The sequence below is a fragment of the Falco biarmicus genome, chromosome 3, assembly GCF_023638135.1.
Source record: "Falco biarmicus isolate bFalBia1 chromosome 3, bFalBia1.pri, whole genome shotgun sequence".
NCBI classification, from domain to species: Eukaryota; Metazoa; Chordata; class Aves; order Falconiformes; family Falconidae; genus Falco; species Falco biarmicus.
Window position 1 is genome coordinate 112601342 of NC_079290.1, and position 27761 is coordinate 112629102.

Sequence of the window (27761 nt, forward strand, 5' to 3'; positions counted from 1 at the left end):
TCCCCCTCCCCGCTACTCGTGCTGGTATGGGAGGAGAAGAAAAATCAACGCCTTGCGTGACTCTCTCACTTTGGTTCTCTGTAGGGGAAGCTTCATCGCTGCGAGATTATGCCGCCACCACCATGAATGAGTTCTTGGGCATGTTTGGCTATGACGACCAGAACATGCGGGATGAGCTGGCCCGCAAGATCAGCTTTGACAAGCTGAATGCTGCTACCTCAGAGGCCACTGCGACCGCTGCCTCTCTCCCTGGTGAAGATGCCATGAGCAAACGAGCCCGCTTCTCCAAGTATGAGGAGTACATCCGCAAACTGAAAGCTGGAGAGCAGCTCTCTTGGCCCATGCATTTGGCTAAATCTGAGGAGTTGGGCTCCAAGCTGGGCAAAGAAACTTCCTCAGTGCTGGCACAGCCCATTCGGGTGCCAGGTCCAGATGCCTCCATGCTGACGGAGACCAAAGCCACCATCCTGCCGCTGCCCTCTCCCAGCAGTTCCCAGATGCAGGGCCTGATGTCACGGGCCTCCAAATATGACTTCTTCATTCAGAAGCTGAAGACGGGTGAGAGCATCAGGCCACAAAATGGCAACACTTACAAGAAGGCCTCCAAGTATGACCTAGAAAACGTCAAGTACTTGCACCTTTTCAAGCCTGGAGAAGGAAGCCCAGATATGGGAGGAGCCATTGCCTTCAAGACAGGCAAGGTAGGCCGACCTTCCAAGTATGATGTGAGGAACATTCAGAAGCTTACTCCAGTTAAAGCTCCAACACCCAGCCTGGCCCCGGCTCCTCTCGCCAGTACCCCCAGCAGCACTCCCGTAGCTGGGCCAGAGCAGTCCGTCTCATTGCCATTCAACACTCCTGAGTACCTGAAATCAACTTTCTCCAAGACAGACTCCATCACAACTGGAACAGTCTCTACAGTAAAGTAAGCGTCCTTCCACTTTTCTTACCTTTGTATTAATGGGGGATTGTACCTAAAGTCTGTGTGTGAATCAGTGGGCAATTCCAGTTTGTGTGGTGATAAATACTGTGCTGTTCATGTGATGTTTCTTTTTGCTTTCTCTGTTGGAGTGTCGGCTCCTTTGTTGCACCCTGCACCTCTATCTTATTTGCCCTAGGGATGTGGCCTGCCATCAGCAGTCATAGCCATGAGTGTAGAGCCTACTAGCTCTTGGGTTTGTATGTTAAAATGAAAGGTGAGGCAACAGGGTGCTGTCAGCACTCTAAGGGACAAGGTTGTGGCCACGCTACTTTCTCTTTCTTCTGGTTCCCCAGGCGTCCAGCTGTGTCTGTAGGGGAACCTAATCCTTGCTTCCATTTAACTCAATGGTGAAACTCTTCTGACTTTCCTGTTAGCAAGATGGGGCTTCTTGTTTGTCCCAGAACTCAGAAGACTTTCCCATCAATTTTCATAGGAGTTAGGCATACACATACTTCTGTGGGGCCAGGCCTGGGTCTTCTTAATTTGCTTGTTCTTTACACAAATAGAGGTGATTCAATTACCCCTCAGACTGGGCAAACTCATTAGCCCAGTTACCACTTATAACCTCCCACAAATACATTGCTGGCAGTCTCTTCAGTGATGCCATTGACTGAATGGAGATATCTGAAGGCCTTGCCAAACCTTGGGTTACTTTTTAATGTGGCTTCCAAAGGTGATAGCTGTGGAAAAGCTACATGTGGACATGAGGCTGCAAACAGGGAGGAAGGCAGGGACTTCTCTGCTTGCTTGTCATGGTTTGGATTTACTTGTTTCTCCCTGTGGACCTGGGGCTGTTGTGAGCTGTGAATACTGTGGAGTAATTTCTAGCAAGTCTAGGACCTCTGTCCTGCACTTCTGTGGGAAATATCATCACATGCACCCTACTACTTTGCCCCCTGGTAAGGAGGAAGGCTGTTTTGTGTTTAATATGCAGACCTAGGAGGCTTGGGGCTGAATTGTCACTCAAATGCTCTTTGCCGTCTCAGGCGAGTCTGCATCCCCCACTTTCTGTGTTTCCCTGCCTGTCTTCCATGTGGAGCCGTCATTTCCCAACTGCTGGACGACAGATTTAGGAGCTCTATGGTTAAGGTGTATGAGAAAGGGCAGAGGATTATTAACATTTGCATCTGGCCCCCAGTCAGGGTGCACCCTGTATGTGCTCCAGATGGCAGGCAGGGACTCCTATTACTAAAAAACACTGTGTTGTAAATATTCCTGTAGGCACAGTGCCTTGTTGTGATGGGTGACTTGGCCAGGGACTCTGTGCCTGAAGAGTCTGCAGAACACTGAGCTGCCTGGAGTTCAGCGGCCAGCCTACAGCTGTGCTTGGGGGGGCTGTGAGCCTCTTCTTACCTGCTTTAGTGTTGCACTTGGATCCCAGTTTGATTTCCTTTCTCTTGCTCATTTCCTGCCACTTGCAGATGTGGGTTTGTAGCACTGTGGTGATCCCTCCTCTAGCCACAGGACTTCCTTAGCTGGGGCATCGTCATGGGGCTGCAACAGGAATGGGGGTGACCAGGGCCTTCAACCTGGCAGTTCGCAGTGTCCCAATCACATGTTGGAGTACAGGAGGGGCTCTGGTCCCTTCTCCTTTAGGCTGCTTACTTAGGTACAGGCTTTCACGATAAAAGAAAGCAGCCCATTAATTGTGCTGGTGGAGGAAGCGCTAACTGTGGTATCTGGGACCTGGCTTTCCATTCACAGTCCCCATTGGGACCAAATAACCTGGCAGGAATTACCCCTTACTCTCACACATAGGCATGTATACTCTAGCCATGGGTTTAGACTCTCCAACGCCTAATGCTATTAACCCGACCTGAACTAATCTACCTACTTCAAGTGAACTCTGTGCGAAGGTGTCATTGTTGAAACCAGGCTACAGAGCTGTCACGAGGAGGAGTGGAGGTTGAGTGTGGGCAAAGCTGAGAAGGAAGGCTGCATGCAGCCTGTCTGGGGCTGTGGTGCTATGCCACTGTCTCTTAGGCTGGAATCTGGTCCTCTGTCTCTTCTTCCTCTTGCTGAACTCACCGAGTATGTAATTTTCATCTGCTTGCTAATGATGTTAAGTAACCCAGGCTTATGTGACAGTTGCGTGCAGTTGGGTTGATTTTGTCATTGATTAAAATACATAAATACCTTTGCTGGGCCACCTGTCTATCAGAGTTAGGCTATCTGTGTGAAAGCAGAGGCAATTAAAGCCCCACCTAGGGGGCTGTAGCATTGCTGCCAGTACCCCAGTACCAGGTAGCAGCACGCTGCACCTGCTGGCCATAGGAAATGTGCAGTAGCTCACAGTGCAGCTGAAGCACAACTGAGCCTGGGGCAGATGTGTCTTGAAGGCCTTTCCATGCCCATAAGGGCAGTGTTGCAAGGTGCTTCAGGGAGGTGTTTGTTTTCATGTGGCCATCACTTGTTTGTAAACGGGTATTCAGTTTTTTTCTGTGGAAACAGGTTTTCATGGTTGGTCTTCTCAGTGTCTCCAGCAAACTGAACTGAGTCCTGCAAAGAGGGAATGTGCAGGCAGGGTGGTAGGCAGACTGTATGGTTCCCTAGGAAATGAAGGTACCGGATTTGAAGGGAAAGGGGGAGCGAGGTTAAACCTATGGGTGTCTTTGCTGGGTACTCCTCGCTGGACCCTCTCTCCCGATGTGTCAGTGGTATGTGAGAGAAATGAGGAGCTTAGACTGTGCCCTGTTCCTGCCTGCTAACCAGCTCTGCCGTGTGTGTTTCTTATTAGGAATGGATTACCCACTGACAAACCAGCTGTCAGCGAAGACGTAAATATTTACCAGAAGTATATTGCCAGGTAGGCAAAACTCTTGACTTTCTTGGGGAGAGGGCTGGAAGTAAGAGGGTGGAGTGGTGGTGGGAGAGATGAGGTCTTGCCCATCTGGATCAAGTGTTTAAACCAGTCATTGGCACTTCCATTTCCCTCTGGCATCTGTACTTGCTCTGTTCGCTCTGTTCCCTTGCTTGGGAGAGCGGTAGCTGAGAGTGGTATACAAGCATGCCAAGAGCATGCTCGGGTCCCCAGAGCTGTGAGATTTTGTGACAAATAGTGGAAAAATACTTCACTGCAGAAGCCCAGGATTTAAATGGGTGTGCTGTCTCTGGACTGTCCTTTCTGTCCATTGCTGTGCTGTCACCAGCCTTTTCCCCCTACCATATTCAGTGCCTGCAGGAGGCAAGCAAAGAACATCTCACCTCTGAGAATTAGGCTGGAGAATTCACAACTCACTCAAGTTTAGGCAGGTCTTGGCATCAATCCTAGAAAATATCCTAGAAAATTTTGCAGAAACTCTCACTGAATAAGGTGCAGATTAGGGCATCTTATCGCAGCTGTGGGCAAGCTTGGGTCAGGAATGAGTTACGCTGAGAGGGAGCCCAAGGCTGTTGTGGTGAGACAGTCAGTAATGCCATGAGAGCCAGAGGAGCAGAGGAGATCAGTGCATAACACCTGCCTGTTCTATAGCTCATGGTAGGGCCTTTGCCCCTAGCCTGTTGAATCCTTCATCTGCACTATGAGAAAGCTCACTACGAAAGCCCCATGTATACAGAAAGACACCAGACAGGGAAGCAAGCAAACACTTCTCTCCAGAGACAGAACTGAAGGGTTTGTTCCCACCAGCACTTGGGCACTTACTAACAAGAGGGCGGGGAAATGTGTACTGTGCCTTCCCACCTTGCCAGAGTCTACAGAGAGCCTCCCTGTGGGAGGCAGTCAGCTGCTAGGAAGGTGCAAGGGAAGATCTTGGCACATCAGCAAGGAAAAAGTGTGGGAACAGTGCTCTCCTGAGTTAGAGAGTGGAGCGAGAGGTGATTTCTTTCCTCCCTTTTGCTCAAATCCTCATGTAGGAGAAGGAGGCAGAAGACCACATGGGAAGAGAGGACAGCTGCACCACCACATGCAGCTCCTCAGGCAGCAATGCCTCTGGTGCAGGTGGCAACTCACTGCTTCCTGGGAGGGTACAGGAGTGAAAGCAGGGGTTCGAGCCCATCTTTGCACGGGTCAGGAGGGGCAGCATCCTTTTACTGCTGAGATTGCAGGAATTGTAGAGTTTGCAGAGAGAGGAGATGCCACCCTTTCCGTCCCCAGTTCCCCTCTCAAGCAGAGAACTGCATAAACACTTCACCCACATCCACTCTTTGTAGCGCTCTGCAAGCCCCTTCCCCTGGGTCAGGCAGGTAACTGAGGGAGGCTTGTGAGATAGCTAAGGGACACCACATCCTGCTTAAAAAGCTCCGCAAGCCGCCCGTTGGCAGCACAGCCACTTCCCTTCAGTTTACACACAATTTTAAAAACAGTCTAAAGCCTTAAAATCAAGGGGTGGTGGGGGGAGAGAGACACGACACTCTTATGTCTGTACTGCATAATTAGCTTAATGAGTTTGCCAAAGCCACTGCCAAAAGCTACCCAGGGATAATCCATTCTCTCACACAACAAAACAAAACCTCTTACTTGGCTAGTTTGGGTTGGGTTGTTTCCCCCCACCCCCCGTATATTTATAATTAAAAAAAAAAAAGACCACAGAAAAAATTATTATTATTATTATTAGTGCCTCAGCAGATGGTGCTTCTGGCAGCACTTACTTAAATATTTATTTCTGTGTGGGTTTCCTCCCCCCTTGTAATTGGGGTGGGTTGTTTTTTTTCTTCCTTCTTTCACATCATCGTTACAGGGTAATGAGTCTGTAAACACTCTTTAAGCATGCTGACTTCTTTATTTATTATTTTTATTATTATTTATTTATCAACTCTTGCCAGATCAAGACTAGTTCTTTCTGGCCAAAAAAAAAAAAAAAGTGAACAGATTAAAGTAAAGGAAGGGGGAGGGGGTTGTTCTTGTGAAAATGAATCTATGTGCCTAAATGTGGACAATTTAGGAGTCTGCATTTGCATATCAGTGTGATTAAAACAGTCTGTGAGTTTGCTTGTTTCAGGTGCGTGTGTTTGTGTCTGTTTGTGTGCATGGAAATTGTGGGTACATTCATGTAAATTAAGAGGGGTGTTGATGTACCTTAGAGTATGTGCATGTAAATGTGCGTGTGTGTATGTGTGTAAGTAAGTGTGTGGTGTGTAAGCTTTCGCTGTTATGAAAAAGCTAAACAGATGCTGTGCTTTAAAAATTAATAGCTTTGAACTGTTTCAAGTGTCAGAAGAAACACAGGATAAATATAACCCTTTAGGAGCCTAACCTTACAGACTGAAAGAGCAGAATTTCTCCTTTGTGCTGTGTTTGCCGCTTCCCTCCTTCCCCAAGCACACACTCTGGTGGAACACTTGCCTCTCCTTTCCTGCACTGTAGACACCCCACACACACACCTTTCTGTGGCACGTGGAAGGGAAGGTAGGAGTTTGAGGTGCTAGAGTGCTTGTTTAGCTATTGCTTTTAAAGCTGAGTCTGTGAGCTACTCCTGCTAGGATGCTTCAAGTAACTCATCCCATGCAGGCATGGTCTCTTCAGCCTCTGGCCCTTCTTCTACTGCAGTGGGCATCTCTGGTCATTTTGCATCCTCACTTTTGATAATATTTTGGACTGCTTTGCTTCAAAGGTGTGTATTTTTCAGCAAGGTCTTTATCTTCCTCTTCTCTCTGCCTAGTCTGCACTCCACAGTTCTCCAGCCCTGCACAGCCCTTTGCTCTCTCTCTCCCCACCATCTCATCAGTGGAATAGGGAAGAAGCTTTCCACAGAGCAGTATTTTTTTCCTTTAAAGCTGCTGGTGGTTCTGCTGCCAGAAAGCCTGGGACTAGCAGGACCAGTTGGTTCTATCTACTGATGAGCTGCGTGTACCTGGTTAATGTCACAGTGACTCAGGCTGCTGCCCTGTACTAGCCTCACAGTTGCTCAGGTGTTTAGCAGGAATCGCTTCCTCTGCTTGCAGTTCCACACCTTTGTTTGTGCAGCCAGCTTTGCTGTTTGCCTTGTGGTTTGTTTCTTCTCCACTGCTGAGGTTTGTTCCAGTTTCTCAATCACCTGTTCTGACGTGATCCTGATTTCCTGCAGTATTTCTTCTCCTTCCCCAGGGAAAGGCATGTCTGCTCCTGGCATCTGTCCCTGTCTCCCTTTGTGAATGCTGAGGCAAAGAAGTCACTTAATTTTTTAGCAATGTCTACCTTGTCTGTCAATTAAGTCCCCTTTCCATCTCCTGGAGTCCCTGCTGTCTCCACAGTTGACCTCCTCTTCCTTACTGTGCTTCAGAAATGCCTTATTTAGTACTGCTTTTCATCCTAACTTTTTCTATCCTGTAGCTTAGCGTTACCTCACCTTATGGTGATCCATAATCTTCCCTGCTCCTGCTCCGATCCTTGGTTGTGGTGGGACACCCTCACTCCTCTAATTTTTCTTTTTTACCCGTTGCCCGCCCTTCTTTCTTTCCCATGCCCTTTATCATATGCACTCCTGCTGTGTTTAGCACTAAGTGACGTGAGGAACCTTTGAGGAACCTTTGAGCAGATGGTACTTTATCTTTGAATGTTTCCCCTCTGAGTCCCCTTCTCTCCACTGCTTTTCCCTTTCAAGCACTTCCAGGGTCCTGTAAAGTATACATCAGAGAATTCATTGCACTGATCAGCCCGTTACTGGATCGTCTCTTTTTGCCAATTACTGATGAGTCTCTCAGTCAATACATTCTATATACAGTCTGTTTGTATGTAGATATCATATGGCATTTCTGCTATTCTGGGGTTTTTTCCACCCTGCATATCAGGAGTTTCCAGATTTGCTGTGTGGAATACTTGGTAGTGGCCTGCAGAAATGGGTTGGGTGCATGTTGTTGGCTGTTGCTTCTTGTGTCCTACTCTTAATTGCACTCAAAGGCAGGCTGAAAACCCTGTTCTTTTGCATTGCATTATTTTTTGTTGTGAGCAAATCCTGTATCCACATGGAAAATGAAGATTAGCAGGGCTGTCATGCATGGGAGAAGATGCACGCACAGGGTTGAGGTGGTCTGCCTGTAATGCTTTGTTCTGTTCCTGTTGATCCATCTCACCTATCTTTCCATTGATCAGTCCATCTTATTGAAAATTCCTATGTCATCTTGCCATGACCATCATCTCTGTGTGGCTTTCCATGTAATCCACTGGTTTACAATCTTCCCTGTAGTGTGACACCATGCTGTGATTAAAAAAAAGCCTCGAGACCTAACTTGTACAAACAAGTGAATACCTGAGCTCTTCTGAGGTCCTGCTAGACAAGTGTATAGCTAAAATTTGGAACCCGTATTTGACCGATGTTTATTTGTCTCCTTCTGGCATGGGAGATTTCTGAAAGTCACTGCTGTGGTATCTAAACTCACACATGAGAATTTCAGAACTGTATGATGTTTAATTCAAGGATCCCTCCTTTCTTACTCTTCCTCAAGTAAGCAACTTAGGTAATTGAGATGCATTTCAAAGGGAAAGACAGACAGATTAGGGATGTACAAGACCCAAATGATCCTGCTCAAGAAGCACCTTTAAGTAGTGACAAATAAGAAGAGAAAGGCAGGAGGGTCACCATCCTTGGAGGGGATAAAGGAGGTGGGGTTTAATGCCATAAACATGTGGGGTGAAAGCAGGAATGGGACTTACTTTATTTGTACCTTGCTTACAGGCACTATTGTCAGGACACTGTTTTATTCTTTCTCCTTTTCTTTTTTCTGTCCTCCTCCCATGTTTGCAGGTTCTCTGGCAGTCAGCACTGTGGACATATACACTGTGCATACCAGTACAGAGAACATTACCACTGCCTTGACCCAGAGTGCAACTACCAGGTAAAAGAATGGTAAAAAGTTACCAGCACAGCTACCTGAATGTAAAGCGGGGGGAGATGGCTGTTGTCCTCTGCTTTCCTCCCCCACGTATACACATGCCTCTTCGCTTTTCTGTTCTGAAAAGGGGCAAGATATATTTTGAACTTACTAGAACCCTATTTTGTTCCCGTTTAACCCATTCTAACAGTACTTAACCAAACCCAGACCACTGTAACAAAGAGCAGAATATAGATCAGCTCGAGTCAGTTAGAACTACTCCACATTTATATCAGTGAAACCAAGAGAATAAATTCTGCTGTGTTACAAATTGTGCCCGAAACCAGGGAATGCTGATCTGTTAGTCTGTCTCTTTCCCTCCTGCTGCCCCAGTGACATTGGAGCAGCAGTAACTGCAACAAAACACCCAGTAAGACCAGCAGCAGTCCGGGATTTGTGGGGAAAGCATGGGGGCAGGAGCATGTGCGATGCTGTAATTACTGGGAGAATTGCCAGGGTAGCAGCGTCAAGCCAGCCGAGTCACGTGCTGTGTTTGTTTACCCTCTTCCCAGGTCTGTGAGTTTGACACTGCCATTTCTGTGGTCAGGCTGCATGTGTGTGAGCCCCAGAGTTTGACTCTTACTGTGCATCAGACACAACTTCCAGCCCTGCCCCAGGAGACCTTTGGGTCTCAAAGGAATGTCTGACCACAGCATAGGAAGTTGATCTGGATCTGCTGAGCTTGACTGTGGGTTTCTGTTGATCAAAGGAGAGTTTGTCTCTAGGATGTATGTAGTGGTCCTCCTCGCTCAGCGTTTGGTGATTGAGACGAGTCTGTCCCAACTGTGACATGGGAATCTCTGCATCAGAAAGAGAGAGACACAAAGGATGGAAAGACAGAAAAACCTATTATTATGATTGGCCTCATGATTATTTCCTAAGGAGTCTGGAAGCTGCTTGCAAAGGAGCTGTCTGGTCTCGCAGGGAATAAGGATTTAGGCTGCTTTTTAAAATGCAAATTATTTTATGGCTGAGATATATTTTAGAATAAGTAACGCTCTGTAATAAGTGGGCACAAATTAACGATGATTGGCAATAGCAATCCTGGATGTACGCCCTGGGAAATCATACCTCCAGCCTCCAAGGGATTCCTGTTGAAATCTATATCCATATATTCCTGTGCCAATACCAACAGGATTGATCAGGATTGATATTATAGGAGGAAAGAGTGGAAGCGATAATCATTTGTTTCCTGTGAGGGAGACTAGAAAAGTTGTTAAACATTAGAATCAGGCCTTTTCAATTACTCCTCAAAATAAATGGATATTGATTTCTTTTTTTAAAAAATCAGATTTACTTTCCCACCTTCACTGTTAAATATTGATGTCTGTGGGAAATAGAAATGAAAAGCTTCATTTTAAAGGCACTTAGCCTGCTCTGACAGTGGGGTACCCCTTCATTACTTCAAGTAGGTAGAGGATGAAAAGGATGTTCTGGTCATACAGATTGAGCTCTGAGCTCTGCTACCATCTTTTTCTGTGACTGGAAGCAAGTTCTGTGTCCCTGTTTCCCTAACAAAGCCATCCTAACTTGTAGGGGAGGCAGAAGACTTACAATGGGAAGATACTGTAAGAGAGTAGAGTGTTCTTCCCAGTTTCTAGTCTGACATGAACGTGGCAGCCTGTGTCTTGCTAACCACTACAGTGAGTGATTTGGAAGCTTGGATTACTCTCTTGTAGGCCAGTTCGTTCACTGGTTTGCTTTCTAACTATAGCAGTTCTTGAGATAGTAGCAGCTAAAATTACGTTAGAAGAATTGCAGCCTTAAAGCTGCAGGGAATGTATTCCGGACACCACCCCAGTGACATGTTTACCACTTTTCATGCATAGATACTTTCCCTTTACCAAGAAGATCCATGCACACAGTTCCCCTTTAATCTGACTCTTGGGGTGATTAGCGCTGAGCTTTAAACTCCTGGTACCATAACTTGATTAACAACAACAAAAACCTCTGTGCTCCCAGGATTGCTCACCCACTCCCATCACTTGTGTCTCACTGTCTGTCTCTGTATCTCCCCAGAGATTCACTAGTAAACAGGATGTGATTCGGCATTACAACATGCACAAGAAACGTGATAATTCCCTCCAGCACGGCTTCATGCGCTTCAGCCCCTTGGATGACTGTAGTGTGTACTATCATGGCTGCCACCTGAATGGGAAAAGCACACACTACCACTGCATGCAGGTAACAGCTGGACTGGGGAAGGGATGGGAGCACAAGGCAAATGAAGAGCCATTGTTTGAGCTGTGTTGTCCTTTTTGGGGTGGACTGAAAGGATTCTCGAGTTCAGGCAGCCCAGCACTTCCTTGTTAGAGAGTGGGGGGCTGTCTTGAAGCAAAGGGGTGACATTCATAGCTTCTCCTGCTCGCTTCTGATCCAGGCACCTCTTTGAAGAGTCTGTGCCCTGTCCTCGCTGCGCTCGCCCAGCCAGGTGTGCGGAAGGGTGAAGGGAAGCACCATTCTCTGCATTCATAAGCCTTGTGCATGCAGTGAGGCAAAGCAGGTCTTCAGGTTTGCCCTCAGTCTTGGACTTCACTTGTTCAAACTAGTCCCATTCTCTGAGATTCAGGGAACCTCTCTGCGATGCCACTGCACTGCCTCTACTCAGATCTGATCTGTCACTCCCTTGAAGTCAGACTTTTCAGTGACACATTTGCCTTTTAACACTGGGTTAATTTCCTCCATAATCAATTTCTAAAGTAATTAAACTTTAATGTCACATATCTAGACTTAACACCCCTGGTTCTCCATCTCCTTCCCTGGTGGCATCGGTCTGTGGCACAGGCTGGGAGCTTTGTTGCAAGAGCCAGCCAGGCTTCAACAGCAGTGTAACCAGAGTTGGAGTTGCTGCATAGATGCCACTCTGACGCACTTACTGTTTTTAGACACGGACATACCAGATTGTTCAGGTCTTACCCTGATCATTCTTCAGATTAGAGGGTTTGATACGTGCTTGTTTCATCAGAATTGTGGCCTAGACCAGTGCCATGAGAATGTGCGGTAGTTACAAACAGAATAATAGGACAAACCTAGGGGAAAGCTTTTCTGTTCTGAAAACTCGGGTCTTGCCTCCTGCCCTATCCCAACAGTTTAAGACCCCAAGCTGAAGTCACAAGGCCTTAATCACATGCTTAAATGCTTTGCTGGGATAGACTTCAGCGTATGTTTAACTTGAAGTCAGGTGAGCTTTCTGAAGTCAATGGGGCTTAAGCACACACTTAAATGTTAGGCATGCACTCGAGTACTGTCCTGAATAGGGGCTGGTTTAAACACGTGCTTACAACATTTGATAAATTGGGAACTTCATGTGACTTTCTACTGAGGACATTTTCTGTTATGCTTCCATAATATTGATTGTTTAGTGTCTTCAATTGACTAGGATGGCATTTGTTGAGTTTTTCTTTAGAGCACGAGAAGTGTTTTACAGCTTTAAGCCACACCAAGTTTGAATAGAGACCCTCGTTTACACAACTATATATGGCTAATTCCATCCTGTGCCCACTGTCTTCCAGTAAAATAATGCCCATGTAAGCAGTGTCTTACAGGAAAGGTGTCTGAATATAAACACCCAATTAAAGAAAATACTGCTTAAATGGCAGAATTTGTGCCATCCATCTCATGGGCTTTTTTTTCTTTTTGTCCATAATTGGTGTGGATAAAATTCAGTTAGTTGTTTATATAAACTGACATTTTTTTAGGCTTTAGCACCAAGAGCTGTATTGCAAATTATTCCTAAGGAGGTTTTTGTTTAATTCTTTTTTTTAATGCCATGCAGGGTCTGTCTTTTTTCAAGGTGTCAGTGTGGAGAGAGAAAGGCTGTTTTATATTGGAAATAGCTGGAGATCCTTTTTTTTTTTTCCCTGGGTATTTGTCATGGGTTTTGTTATTGCCTGTTTGAATCAACCTGGGCTGAACTAAGAGGTGGTGTTTTCGTTCTCCTCACTTCTGAGATGGTGCAGGCATTGGCACACGTTGTGCTAGAGAAGAAAAGGAAAAAAAAAAAAATCCTCCCTCAGCAGGGCTGAGGACATTTTCAGATTCCAGTGTTTTTTTACTCAATATGGCAAAGTTGCCCGCTTTACCCAGAGGAAGGCAGGTTTTCAGCATTCTGTCCTTGTCACACTATTCTTGTTTGCTGCATGAGTTTTAAAATTATTGAAGTGATAGTCTTGAACAGTGATGGGGACAAAAAGTCACTGGTTTCCTAAGATCAGCTGAACATAGGGTTTATGCTTTGCTAGAATGAAACCCTTATGTTACAAGTTCAAAAGATTTGCCTCGTGTTGCACCACCCTGCCTTACCTCCCAGAGGGACTAAAGAGGTAAATAACACATTCCCACTCAATTCTATATTCTCCAAACAGATTAAAGTCCTAATTCATTCCGTGTTGCTCCAAGATAACAAGGAGTAATGGCATCTGTCAGTGTTCTGGTCTCCTTAAGAGCAGGAACCCTGCTTACTGCCTCCCTAAGCAGGAATGGTTATCTGTAGCTGCTTTTTTAATCCCTGTGCATCCTTCCATTTTTTTCTTAATGTTTCATGCCCAGAGAGTTGGGTTTTTTCACAGCTGCTCTATCAGTCTTTAGGTTGGGAATTAAAGTGATGCTTAGTACTCCTAGCAGAAATGCATAAATGGAACTGTTAAATGTATATGTGCTCCTTGTGTGTTTATTATTGCTGGTAATAATGGTAGGCTGCTAAAACGCTGTGCTGACGACTCCTTGTTTTGGCCTGGGGTAGGTGGGTTGTAACAAGGTCTATACAAGCACCTCTGATGTGATGACCCACGAGAACTTTCACAAGAAGAACACGCAGCTCATCAATGATGGGTTTCAGCGGTTCCGTGCCACGGAGGACTGCGGCACTGTAGAATGTCAGTTCTATGGGCAGAAAACCACTCACTTTCACTGCAGGTGAGACAGCAGGGAAGGGGAGGAATCCTGCCTCAGAGTTGCATGGTCTGTTTGCCGCCTCCTGCCGAGTCATAAATTCAGGAGTGTAGACAGGGACTTGATTTTTTCCTGCTGTGACCTTCTCAGTACTGCTCTTGAGAGAACTCATGTTCCAGAGCAGATATGATTTCCGGGATCTTGCCACAGACCACTCTGAAGGCAGGAGTGTGATCTGAGGTGATCTGAGGGAAGGGTACCCACTAGAAAATATATCCTAGAAACATTTGGGAAAGAGATCAGAGGGCTTTTCAGAGTGCGGCTGAAGTAGGCCATTAATACACTGCTAATGGCACTTCCATGCTAGAGTTCTCTCCTGCCAACAGTCAGCCAGCTCTTCCCTTTCAGGGCCAGACTCTGCCTTCTGTACACAAATGCTCTTCTATTGATTGCTCCTGTTCTCAGGAAGAGTAGGAATCCAAGCACAGTTTGTACCTTAGTCCCCTTCAGCTGCTATTTTGATTGGAACTTTCCATGGTGGGTGCCTGCATCCCCATGTTACCGTGGCTGTTCCTCAGAGCAGAGTGAGCTTCCCAGCTCTCTCACACGGCAGCATTTTTGCTTGCCTTGGTGTCAGTGGTTAACCTGCATAAAGCTCCTCAACCCCTCTGCTGCTGGGGCCATTGCCTCCTACTGGCTCTGGTCCTTACCCCGGAGGGAGGCAGGTGACAGCAGTTGCGTTGTGCTCCTGGCCCACACAGCCAACCACCCTCTCCTCCTCGATGCCCTTGCAGGCGCCCTGGGTGCACATTCACCTTCAAGAACAAGTGTGACATTGAGAAGCACAAGAGCTACCACATCAAAGATGATGCCTATGCCAAGGATGGCTTCAAGAAGTTCTACAAGTACGAGGAATGCAAGTATGAGGGCTGTGTCTACAGCAAGGCCACCAACCACTTCCACTGCATAAGGGCAGGCTGTGGCTTCACCTTCACCTCCACCAGCCAGATGACCTCCCATAAACGCAAACATGAGCGCCGGCACATCCGGAGCTCAGGAGTGCTGGGCCTGCCTGCCTCTCTCCTGGGGTCCAAGGATAATGAGCAAGAGGAGTCCAGTAATGATGACCTTATTGACTTCTCTGCTATGAGCTCAAAGAACTCCAGCCTGAGTGCCTCCCCCACCAGTCAGCAGTCTTCCGTTTCTCTCATAGTCCCAGCTGCACCCTCCTCTGCTGCTGAGCTTGCTTCCTCACAGGCCAGCAAGTCTGCCAACAGCATGACACCAGCCACCAAGATCTCCGGCCTGCTCTCCCAGGCTATTCCCAGCAATATACCCTTGGCCCTGGCACTCTCCAACTCAACACTTCCTGGAACAGCTGGATCCTTCTTCCCCATCATCCCCAGTCGGGTCTCTACACCGCTTCCTGCCAGCTCAGCTAATATGATGACTGCTGGTTCTTCTGGCACCAACCCAACATCATCTGCTCCTACGGATTCCTCATCCCAGGCCATCTCAGGATCTGGTGAGCCAGCAGCTACTTCTTCTCCAGCTCCAGCAGCATCTATAATGGAAAGGATCTCTGCTAGCAAGGGATTAATCTCTCCTATGATGGCCAGGCTGGCAGCAGCTGCACTCAAGCCCTCTGTGGCACTTGAAGCAGGTGAGTTACCCTCATCGGTTTTGCTAGTGGTGGGAGGAAGAGCACTGCCTGATGGCTTGGAGAGGAGTGAATGAGAAGCCACCCAGTTGTCCATGGGAATGGAGGTGGGGAGGAGGCAGCAGAGGAACATAAGTAGGAGAATAAATTTAGTCGTGCCCAGTGAACCCGTGAAGAGGTCAGCCTTGGCACGGCTTCCTGGGGAGCCTGGCTGTGCTCGCACGGCCAGAGAGAGGCAGGGAGTGCAGCTTTGCCCACAAATGGAGCAGGCGCTTACCAGCTGTGGAGGAGGAGTGTTGCCGTGTGTATTGCCTGGCGTGCTGTAGGCTGAAAAGAGAGAGGCACTGTTTTTAAAAACAGAAATGAAGATGCCCGGCCAGTACTTGCCAGCTGCACGGCAGCCTAAGTTGTCTGCAGGCTGTGTTGAGTTTTAGCTGGGCCTAGCGGTGCAGATCCTGTAGCTCACTGCCGGTTGTATTTCTGGTCTGCCGGGTTGGTTCTGTGCTGCAGCTCCTGTCCCAGCTGTGGGTTCGGAGACAGCGCTGGTGCAGCCCACAAACTGGACCTTTCTCCTGTTGCGTTCCTGCAGGCTGTGCTTCTCTGTCCCTGCAGCCCTGTGCTAGAGCGGGGCAGATTGCTGCCCATGCCCAGCTGCCAGCAGGGATGCGGGGCTCTCTCCAGAGCAGAGGGTACCGCCACAATCTCCTGCTGAACACGGGCAGCTCGCGGTGGGTGATGGGGCGTCACGGAGGGAGGCTCTCCCTGGCAGAGCCCGGTGGCTCTGGGCTGCCCCAAGCCTCCCGCCCCAGGGCAGGCTGCTGGCCCCTGGCCCCGCGGGTGCTGCTTGTGTCCCCTTCCTACCCAGAGCAACCGAGGGAGTAGGATGAAGTGATCTGATTAAAGAGGGAGGGGAACTTTCACATACTTTTAAAATTATTATTTGAAAAATTGTTTCCTAAAGCAGAGAAAGGTCATTGAGGGAACTATTTTCCTTTATTCTTTAATAAAATGCCACTTGCTGTCTGAGAAGCAGCTCGCCGTCAGCTGTACTGCCGGAGGGTAAATTAATATTTTAGTCACTTGGGGATTGTGGAAAAAAGCTCTGCAGACATGTTCCTGTCAGCAACTTTTTTTCCCTCCTTTTTTCTTTGCTGTTCTTCCTAATTTTTTTTTCTTTAATTTGTCCTCCTGGTTCCCCCCCTTCCCTCTTTTTCTCTTCTGTTAATTTGAATTTTTCTTTCATGGGCTCAGCACTAAACCTCCTCCCCAAAAAGAAGAATTTTGCGGGGGACGGCGTGATGGTGGTGGCGAGAGGTCGCGCAGTTTGAACTGATCCCATTGGCTGTCACCTTCGATAGCCCGGGCCGGGCAGATGCTCCTGCTGGGCAGGCGCAGTGGCGGGCCATCGCTGTCGCTACGGCAACACTGGGGTTGGGGATGAGAAAGGGGGCTTGACTAGCAGTCGAAAGCTGCCACATTGCCTCAGCATTAACAGAGTCTTTAATAAACGCTTAAGAGGCAGCCCCGCAAATTAGTTATGACAGTTTGTGCAGAGAATCAGGTCTCCCCCACGCTCCTTCCGCCCTTCTCCTTTAAAGGGCCCATAGCCTGGACAACTTTGACATAATTTTGCAATAATTATCACTTGAAGAATTTCCACGCTGGAGTGGACGTCAGAACCCATCATGTCAGCTTGGCAATAAACGCTGACCAGCAATCCCAGCACTTCCCTTCCCCCACACTTCTTCTTTGCTTTTTCCATTTATGCACTTGTGCTAGTAATTTAACTTACTTATTTGCCATTGTAACCTCATTTTAGGCCTACATTTTTCATTTAATTTTTGCATTTAATTTTGGTGTTTTTCTCAAGCAGGGAATGGACAGCCAGCAGCTACCGGACGGTTCAATCCAGTTCAGGTGAAGCAGGAACCTGTGGAGGCCATGGGATCATCATCTGCCACCAGTCAGGACTCCTTGCAGGAGCACAGCTTGGACCTGAGCGTCAAGGATCACGGGTGAGAGAAGTGCAGAGGCAGGCACACTTAGCTCTTCCCAGCATCAGGCTCTGAGAAGTTTCCATACCTGTAATAGGAGAGGACACAACGTGTTGGTGAAAGGCAGTTTCACAGTGGCTGAGTCGGATGCCCCCAAACTGAAGGCAGGGAGGCTCTCTTTCCTCCCTCTCAAGCACATGTTCTCCAGATGTTTTTTTGGGCTCACAAGCACCTACTGATTCTTTGACAAGAGCCTTACCTCTTGTGCTCCCCTCTGCAAAACGAGCTACTGGCAAAGCTTCTTTCACATAGATATTCCTGCTGTCATCACCAAGAGCTGGTCGAAGGCTTCTCCAATGCTGCATTTCAGCATGCTCCCAGCAGGAGCATTTGCATTGATGTAACAGGGCATTGAATCAGGTCTGAGAGAGGCACCTTCCTGAGAAACGGGACACACAAAACAACTGAGCGTCAGGCTGACTCTGGTCTGGCGGGTGCTGACCTGTGGTTACAGGTGATGAATCTGCACTCGCGCAGATGTGAATGCATCTGTCTCAAAGTGCGTATCCCCCTTGTCCAGCATCTCTGCTCAGGATAGGAGTGTTTGGGGATTGTCTTTTATGGAAAAACTGTGGAAGAACTGATACTGGGGTTAAGCGAGCCCACTCCACTTTGACCTTTGTGTCATACGTTCCATTTAAACAAGCCTCAGTTTGGGACCCCAGCACTTGTATCAAATGTAACTGTTACTGATGCACGTGCAATACTAAGGTTGCCTTTCAGCATGCTTTGCTGTGGCCCTAAGGACTGTTGCCTTGCCTTCTCTGCTGCCGAGGGGGCCTGTGTCCCTGGCGGTGTGAGTCTTCCGTTGACATCCCCCGGGTTTTGTGGCATATTTCTGAAAGTTCTAGCGGGATGAAGAAGTAAAACATGGGCTGGGTTGTGAGTCAGCTAATGAGAAAGTGTGATGGTGTGGATACTGGAGAAGGGGTCTGGACTGTGCAAGAGCTGAACAAACTAAATTCTGCAGACTTGGGGCCCTCTTGCTCTCCATCTTGGCCATCACGAGTAAATGAGTTTGGCCTGCCCAAGGGAGGGTGGGCACCATTCTCTTCCTCCGGATGTAGCAGGTGAGGAGTGAGGCAGCTTGAAGGGAGAAGGATTAATCTCAGTGCTCATAGTCCCTGTGCACATCTTAACTAAACCCTGTTGGTTTGTGTGTTCCAGTAATGAATCAAATGGCCACACAGTCTCGGCAAATTCATCTCTTTTATCCTCGCTTATGAATAAGGTAAGAGCCATCCATCAAACGCCTTTCATTCCCCCCACCAAGAGAAATTAAAGCTGCGATAGCGGGGAGGGGGGGAAGAGATGCGTTTGTTTTTTAATGTTTTGCCTCTAATAAGATGAGTTTGTACCATTTAAATTTTGAGACCATTTTTCATCGGGTATAATTTCAGAGCCACTGCTTACGAATTAATTTAATGAACTGGCTGAAGAAATATATTGCAGCCTCTGACACCTTTTTTTTTTTTTTTTTCATTCCTTTCTAGACAGAGGAGGGCTCCGAAAGATATTTTTTTTATTATTATTATTTTTTTCCCTTTCATTTTTATTTCCAGAACCTGGCAACTTCTGTCTTTTTATAGTTACTCGTTTTGTTTATTTACTCAAAAACATTTTTTTTCACTGGGGGAGGATAATAATTTGTTTTTATGAAAGAGATGAAAAAAATTATAAGTTTTGAGCCAAAATCATCAATTTCTGTCTTTCTGGTGTGAGTAATGGTGTCCAACAGAGCCTCCTTTACCATGTTCTAGAATATTTATTTTGGATAATGCACGGTTTCTTTTTCCTTACTTTTTCCTTAAATTATACATCATCTCAAATATATATTTCCCTTTCACATGATAAATTCTACTGTACCAAGATTAATTTTGCCGTTGTATACAACTGCAGTAGAGATCAGGGCAGCCTTTGAGCCATGCTTTAATATTCTGCTGTGTGATAGGTTTTACAGGCATAACTATTGCCATCCCCGTGGCTCTGGGCATTACATGCATCGAGGCCATATAACCCTCAGGAGGGGGCAGAGTGACTTTGCCTAGTAATCTCTCACCTCCTTTCTCTCTTATTTCATCACTCTTTTTTTTTTTCTCTGTGTTGTTTAATTTCTGCTTTTATCCTTATGCCACTTTTCTCCTCCATTGGCTCTCAGTTACACTGGGGTTTTGATGTTCCCTTTTAAACTTAAATTCTTATTCATTCCTGTGTATTGTCCCCTCAGTGATTCCAAATATGCAGCTCTTTCTCTAGTGAGTCTGGGGTCCTGAGTCATTTTGAAGGTCCTAGCTCAGAGAAGTCCTCTTTCGATAGATACATCACTTGAAAAAAAAAAAACTCCAGGAGAATATGAGATTTAGGCATATGCTCAGAAATAAGCATTTATGTGCAGTCCCACGTAAGACTCTGTAGTGCAAAGTAAGTGCAGCACAGGTACAAAACAAGAGTTCTTCAGGCCTGCTCCTTTTTTAAAGGAATGGGATTAACCGAGGATGTAAACCAGCAGAGAATAGAGCCCGCTGATTTGAAGGAGCCTATTTCAGGACTAAGGATTGCAGAATCAAGCTCACTGTGCTCAGGAACACATCACGCTTGCTTCTTCCTCTTGTTGCCCACAATTTCTGTTTGTGGAGGAGCCCTTCATTACTTATCAGGAAAAAGAACCCTTTATAGGAATTGAATGCCCAGCAAACACCAATGGAAAAAAGACGAGCTGAATTTCTGACTCCAGCCATAAAGAGCTGCAGTCTCCACATAGCAGCAGGGGCTTTACCTTCAGGGGGCATTAAGAGAGCCTCGAATAGCCAAGGTTCCTGTAGCGCAGTGCAGTTTATTTAGGGGGTTGTCAGGCTTAATTAACTGATATTTACAAAGGGCTTAGAGATCCTCAAGTGGGGTGGAGTTTATAACACAAGTATTGGGCCAAATCCTGCATTTTATTCATGCTGTGAAATTCACTGTTGTTACTGAAGGTAACTGAGAACACAGCAAAGCAAGAAAGGGTCTTGGAAATTGCGTTTTTATTCTGAAAGAAAATTTTCTCCCTAAGCACTCTTTTCTGTCCTGCACATCATATGCCTGGACCTCTAAACTGTCTCTGTGCAGAATCTATTTGAAGCCTTTCACACAATGCAAATTGTGAGTCCCAAGTCCTGCTTTGCAGAGGGTATGTCCATTTAGCACAGAAAGTGACATAATTTCTTTATTGAAGTTAGTAAGAATTTTCCAGGAACTTCAGTGGAGCCAGAATTTTTCCCCAGTTGAGTGAGATACCCTGTGCCCCCCCTAGCCCAAGACATACCTGACAGTCACTTTAAAGAAGGAGACATCCTTGTGGCTGGGATAAGATGATTTGAAATAAAAATTAGAGCTTACTAGTTCTATCGCTAGCTCTGTACTAAGAGATCAGCATTTTATAGGAGCTGTGTAGGGCTGGTAATGTTTAAGCCTGCACACCTTTTCCATACGCCAGGAGGGTATGTCTCTCTGCACCTCAGTTTCCCCATGTATCAAACAGACAAGTTGTGTCACTGCTTTACACAAGAGCCATGAATATTAGATGGGCAGCCGCGTACTTTGTGATATTTGGGTGGAGGATGCAGAGGTGAGGTGTTACTAAGTTTTGCTGATGCAGTTGAGGCAGCCTGCGCAGACTTCTTGTCTTCTCTCTTAATCTTTGAAGACACAGCTTTCTGTGGGACAGTCCTGAGGGTATCCAGACTGGCAGTGTCCACGCTGTGTGCTGGGCCTGATGCAGTGTCTGTGTTCTTGTTCCAGATGTCCAAGACCAGTGCCAGCCTTGGCAACCTGCTGAACATTAAGACAGAAGGAGATGGCAGCCAGGCTGGGGCTGGAGAGCCAACACAGTACTTGGGCAAGGCAGTGAAGGCACTTGTCCAGGAGAAGCTCTCTGAGCCATGGAAGATGTACCTGCGCCGGTAAGGAGAGCATGGAACTGGGAATAGAGGGGAGGGAAAATCACTTCCTTTGCAAAGTGTCTGGCTCATTAGTTCTCACTTGAATGCAGAGTTCTCTTGAATGTAAAAGCCTTATTCTGTGACGTGCTGATCACCTTCTGGAGTGCATTTAGTCCCTGGTCCCAGCTAGCTGCAGTAGGGGTTAACATCCTGTAAGAAATATCTATCCACATAGAATAATTTTGCAAAGGGATCTTGAGAACCACCTATGAGCATGGATCTTCACGTTAACCTCCACTGTTAGCCTAGACATCATCATAGGCACCTCTTTACAGTCTGCAAGTCCAGGGGACCCGCTGCACCTGGCTCTTAGCACTGAACTTCTGTTTGGCCATGTTTAGTTATTACACACAGATCACAGAAGCCTTAACATGCTTGCTGTGGCATTTCCTCTGATCATGGGAGCAGCCCACTGGAACTGAGTATAAGGGGTATGGGATGGTTTCTGCTGGTTCTGTTGTAGAGGAGGAGGCTCAAAAGAAAAATGGAAGAGATACAAAACTCACCCACACACAGACACATGCACATACATGCCCAGACAGACACATGCTTTGAGACAGACACAGATACACCCAGGCAGACATATAAGGGTTTGTGCTCTGACACAGATAGTTGCCTGCAAATGCCTGTGGACACTTTGGAAATCACAGACTTTGATAGGAAGGCTAGAAAGCCTTCTAGTCCATCTGCCTCTGGCCAGTGTGAGATCCTTCCCTGCAGTCAATTTGCATTTTGTCCAGCCCAGTTGTAATTATGCCAAGCAGTGTGGCTATTTTCTTGTCTCTGGGAGCATTATTCTACCACCTAATATGTTTCAATGTCAGGATTTTTTTCATGGTATGCAGCCTGAATTTCCCTTTTGTAATTTTGTTGCAGTTATCCTGGTTATATCCCCTTGAACCACAGCAGATAATTCGTCTCTGCAATTGGAGTTCACCTCGGTCAGATAGTCGCAGACTTTTAGCATACCGTTTAACCAAGCTTATTTACTTTAATCTGACTTTGTAAATTACTCCCTTCAGCCTGCTGATCATGTTGTTGCTGTTGTTGTTCTTGCTGTTCCCTGGATGGGTGCAGAACTGGGCTGTCATTCCTGTATCGCCAGACCAGATAGAACAAGCTTTCTGCCCCCATAATATGCAGTTTGCAATTGTGCTACCTTGTTTGCATCTATACTGCATAATATATATGTATCATGTTTACCACCCCCTGTTACACAGGATTGCTTTTAACGTTGCTCTCATGAGTCCCCTATGTGTAAAAATAGACCCCCACCCCCAGATGTATTAGCTGTGTGTTTCAAAAATGACTCTCGTGTTCTGAACCTTCTCCCTTGTCTTGCAAGGCCTCTCAGTGTTATTTTCTCCTCTTGCACTGGTGTTGCCAACTCCTCCCAGTTTAGTATCTTCTGTGAATTTCATTAACATGCTGTTTACTCCTTCTCCTAGATTACTAATGAAGATGTTAAATAAGCTCAGACCTAACCAAAGTCATCCTTGCAGCACTCACAAGATGCCTCCTCCCAGCTCAATACGTTGCTGTTTGTCATTAGCCTTTGTTTACAGTCCTTCAGCCAGTTTTCAATCCATGAGGTAGCATTCACATCCAGGCCAATTTGAATTAATTCTAAGCATATGTGAGACTGTATCAAAATGCTTTACTAAAATCCAAATATATTGCATCCCTTCATCCACTAATTTTGTAATTCTATCAAAAAAAGCAATTAAATTTGTCTGGCAAGATTTATTCTTTATAATCCTGATGCTGTTTATTGCTCATGGTTCCTTTATCCTCTAGATGTTTAATGATTTTCTCCTCCCTCTTAATATTTGTTCCATTACTTTACTGGAAGGAGAAGTTAAGACTAGAGGTATGATAATTGCCAAAGATCACTTGTGTGGGGTTTTTTTTTTTTTCCCCTGAATGAATCAGTACCTAGATTTTTGATTTTTCTTTTTTTTGTCAGTTTCCTAGTACCTCCCTCTTCTCTATGGCTTAAAAAATAGCAAATAGTAATGAATCAGTTTGTGAGTTAATTTCCATTGCACTTCAGGACATACATCATCCAGACTGGCTGATTTGTGCATATTTGTATTTTCTAACCAGTCCTTTTATTTGCTCTTCTAGAAGCTCTTCGTTTTATCCCCGATTGTCTGCTTTGTCTTTAGTTTTCCCATCCAAAGCAAATTTTATAAGGCAGTCATTTTTGACTCATCACCTCCAATTTTTATTGGACCCTCCTCCTAAGTACAAACACTCTCGTCCCTGATAAAACAACACCTTTGGCTTGCAGTAGCTTGGTTTCTTATCTCTTACCACACCTTTGCTTTCCTTCCATCTTCTCCCTGCAAGCCTTAACTGACTGCATGTATTCTGTATCCGCTGACCTTCCTTCTCCCGTACAAGTTTTATTTTCTTTTTCCTTTACTCTCAAATTGTTAAGGGGTCCCTCCTGGGACCACACAGGCTGCTGTTTGTTTCTTGCTTTCCTGCTCATCGGAGCAATTGTAGTTTGTTGTATCTTAATTATGCAAGAGTCCCCTGTTAAGTTTCAAATCCTTCCTACCAGTGTTTTTTACTTGACTTCTATATTCCCTGTGATTCTGGAGTTTCCTGAAATTACAAGTGTTTGTGCTGTTCTTACTAAGTCCAGAGAATCTCAGCAGTGGATAAGCAGTGAAACGAGGCTTAGTTGGTTTTGCCCTCTTGATCATTTCCTCCACGATGACAAGAGGCAAATCTTAGACAATGGATTTTGCTCTGGTTTTTGCAGGGCAGCATTGTTTATTCTGTACTTCAGGGATCGTGCTTTTCAGTATTTGTGCATACTAGACTGTAATTGTTATATAGGTGATACTTTGTCTCTCCCATCAGTGTGATAACCCTGTTGTTTCAAGGTGTGGGGGTGGGCAGATTCTGGGATCTAGATTCCCTTGGACCTCTGTTGTTTCTTCCTTTTGCTACTCTCAGTAAATTGAAAGGGGGAGAGGGGGAAGACCTGTAATGTTTCAGCAGTGTCCTTTTTGTCTGGATTGCCTTTAATTTGCTAACCTTCGATCGTTCCTCAGAACCTTGGCTTTTGTATGTAGATGTTCAAGATCACTAACGATTTTCATCTTTTGTTTCAGAGTAGTTCTGTATTTTGTTCCCACTAAAAGTGAATGGGAGTTTTTCAGTCAAGTTCAATTCGAGAGAAATTAGGTTCTTGTTCTGCATGTTCAGATCTATATAACAGGCAATAATCAAGCAACAATGCCAGCAGTGCCTTTTGTGCAGCAGGGACAGTGGTGTTAGAAAAGAGAATGGTAGTAGTGTTGAAAAACAAAATCTGTGTGTTCCAACACTGCTTCTCTTCTGGGGCCTTCCGTAAGATGCCTGCTTGTCTGCTTTGGCCAGGTTTGGTACCAAGGATTTCTGCGATGCACAGTGCGACTTTCTTCATAAGGTGCATTTCCATTGTGTCGTGGAGGAATGCGGTGCCCTCTTCAGCACCCTGGATGGAGCCATCAAGCATGCCAAGTAAGTAGGAGAGTGCGAGTCTTGGGAAACCTTGAGAAAACCGTACAAGACGCACACTGCAGGACAAGAAGAGCCCTTACTGAGTCACTATTCAAGAGCAGGAATGGGGGCAGTCCTAAGGGCAGCAATTTGGGCATCCACATGCTTCCTGGGCAAATGTGCTCAGCTAAAATTTTTGCAGAACACTATGTCCTCTTCAATTTTGTTTTACAATACATGTCCTCAACTTGTGAAAAAGTGTTGGCAAGGCTGGGAATTGGACATTTGTGTTTGTCTATAGCCTGTTTGACAGACAGTGTGTTCAAGGAGACCCATATTTCTCACAGCACACAAATATACCATACAAAGAAATAAGCAGGTACGGGAGGGAGAAGATCCTGTAAACACAGCCATTGTCGCTGGATACAGACTTTCCGTGGAGCAGACAGCTCCACGGTTTAGAAAGCATTTTAGTGTTCTTTGTCTTGTCATGACAAATGTCTTTTAACAAGTTTTCCCTAGCCCTTAGTTTATATGGTTTTGTTTAAGAGGTTCATATCATGTGGCTAAGAATCTGGAAACGAAGCAGTCAAACTGTCCAGCAACCTCCTTCTCACCTTGCCATGTTCTTATATTGTAAACCCTTTGCCATTTCACATCATTTTGGAAAGTAGTAGACAGCGCAGAGTTTAGTAGCTGGAACTGTAGGTGAGGTGATTTGGCCTATATTACAGAGGCTGTACAACAAGCTCAGAACTCTAGATGACTCTTGCGTGAAGAATGAATTTAAGATACGCTCCCACTGTTACAGTGAGGGGACTAGCAAAGGAAGGGTGGGATACTGGAAATTTCCCCTGTTGCAGATTTCTACAAAGCATAATCTGCAGTTCAGTACCACGCCAAGTTCCTTTTACAGGCAATGGAAGATTTGCCTGAGTAAAGAATGAGTAAGGCCTTCACCAGCTGGCCACATGACTGATTCTGAAGGGGTTTAAAGGGAAGGAGATGTTGCAACAGAAAGATCTGTTGGCACAGTTGGTCTCTGGCATTGGATGGTTCACTGCAACAAACTGTTGGCTTCTCACAACAGCTGTGGGAAGCTGCCCTCGTAGGCATATCGATCTTACTGACTGCAGCAATTCTCGCGTCTCTTATTTCAAAACATGGTTTTTGCACCTTTCTGTCTCCACCCCTCTTAGTGAATTGCCTTCTCTTCACAGACAATCTAGGAGGCCCCTAAATCAAGCCATCAAGTTTTCAGGGCCCTTTTAGAATTTAACCTCACCTAATTTGTAGACTCCTGCCACATTCTTTTTGGTGCTTGATCAAGTTGAATGCAATGGTCAAGAATTTATGTCTGAATTACACTGTCTTTTTTTGCAGTTTTCACTTCCGAACTGAGGGTGGAACTGTGAAAAGTAACTCTGAGTCTCCCTTCTCAACTGCTACTGAGAATAAAGCTTCACTGGCCCCTTCGTCACCATCTGCTACTTCTGTCACCATGGCAAGTGCTCCTGCCCTCGATGTGCCCACTCCAAGTCCAGCTACTGTGCCCTCTGCCCCCACACTGCTAGCTTGGAAGCAGCTGGCTTCAGCTATACCCCAGATGCCTCAGATCCCAGCATCAGTGCCTAACCTGGCAACTTCACCCTTGGCAACAACTTCGCTGGAGAATGCCAAGCCTCAGGTCAAACCCGGATTCCTCCAGTTCCAGGAGAAGTAAGTTGCAGTGCTGCTTGCCTCCTTATGCCCTCTCCAGCCTTGCAGTCCCCTCTTTACCACTCCTCAGAGCTGTAGTACTACCTCTGTATTCGCCCACTGAGAGACCTTCTGTCTAGAAAGTGCTCTGGGTTTTATCTCACATAAAATTTACTTCTATAAATTCTAGAAAATACCTTCAGTTATTGTAGGAAAAAAACAGGATTTTCAAGCACATCTGGGAGCACCTTTAGGTATGAGTTTAGAGAGGAAATAAACTTGCTGACATACCACTGAAGCCTTTCTCATACCTCACGAGATGTGTAAAGAAATACATGCATCTTTGCAGTATTTTTGACACTGAAGGCTACAGAGGAAGCATAGCATCTTCAAAGTGTTCAGCAGGACACCTGACTAGCCCACCTCCATCCTGCTACATGTCTGAGGCATACCATGAGTTTCTGTGGTTGAGCAAACTTTGGTGGGCAACGGAGTGCTCAGTCATGCAAAGATGAGGTGTTACTGCAGCAAAGTATACAGAACTAACTAAGAGTAGATCTTCACAGATTGCTGAAAAGGAAGCTTGCTGGATTTCTGCTGGATTTGTCCCCAGTAAGCTCTGTGACCTTTCCTTAGGAATGCCATCTGTATCTCAGTATAATGCAGCTTCATTTTTTTTTTCTCAGTGAAGACAACTAGGGGGGTCAGATAGTACAGGGGGCATAAGTGCTTGACTCTGCCATACTAGCCACGGGTCTCTCAGCAGCTCAAGGAACAGAGAGTGATTCTCCCTTTACCTCAGATTTGTGGAATTTTGCTGTCCTGGCTGAACTTCTGTACAAGTGTAATGCGTCCCCTTAAATTCCTTGCCGCTGGTTTTGTAGTGTTGGTTTACAAAGTAATTCACAAGGGAGGTGTCTGGCAGAAGGTAACAGACCTTGCTGCACTTCTTTTAAAACATTAACGAAGTTCCACAGTGTTGCTGTGATGTTGGTGTTATTTCTGTTACACAGAAAGAGGCACGGAAGTTACATGGTTTACAGGAGGACACGAGCCCATGATCAGGTTAGGCATTACAGCTCAGTTAGTCAGGCTGGTGGATTATCAGTCTCTGGGTGGTCTACTGACAATGGTTTGTCTGCTTTCAAAGAAGTACATTCTGTTTCACGTATCTGAGTAGGTACCATTGGGTAAAGAGCTTGGCATCCAAG

The 27761-nt window shown here is 46.0% G+C and overlaps 1 protein-coding gene and 1 long non-coding RNA gene across 8 annotated transcripts in view; one reads left to right on the plus strand and one right to left on the minus strand.

The window, feature by feature from the left end:
- CASZ1 (castor zinc finger 1) overlaps positions 1-27761 on the plus strand; it is a 208121-nt gene that overhangs the window by 163308 nt on the left and 17052 nt on the right. For 5 of the 7 annotated variants that reach the window (XM_056330672.1, XM_056330670.1, XM_056330668.1 and 2 more), the window contains 11 exons: positions 85-925; positions 3720-3788; positions 8644-8734; positions 10790-10954; positions 13512-13684; positions 14455-15323; positions 17191-17335; positions 18542-18605; positions 21155-21315; positions 24751-24873; positions 26236-26571. In XM_056330672.1, the coding sequence (XP_056186647.1) occupies positions 85-925; positions 3720-3788; positions 8644-8734; positions 10790-10954; positions 13512-13684; positions 14455-15323; positions 17191-17335; positions 18542-18605; positions 21155-21315; positions 24751-24873; positions 26236-26571 (3037 nt within the window). The remainder of the gene's footprint in view (positions 1-84; positions 926-3719; positions 3789-8643; positions 8735-10789; positions 10955-13511; positions 13685-14454; positions 15324-17190; positions 17336-18541; positions 18606-21154; positions 21316-24750; positions 24874-26235; positions 26572-27761) is intronic. The other 2 variants (XM_056330669.1, XM_056330674.1) reach the window with 1 other exon arrangement.
- Positions 17275-27761, minus strand: part of LOC130145626 (uncharacterized) — a 32367-nt gene continuing 21880 nt past the window's right edge. Inside the window, exons 4-5 of the long non-coding RNA XR_008820621.1 lie at positions 17574-17753; positions 17275-17402 (exon numbers count right to left, since the gene is read on the minus strand). This is a non-coding gene — a long non-coding RNA (uncharacterized LOC130145626). The remainder of the gene's footprint in view (positions 17403-17573; positions 17754-27761) is intronic.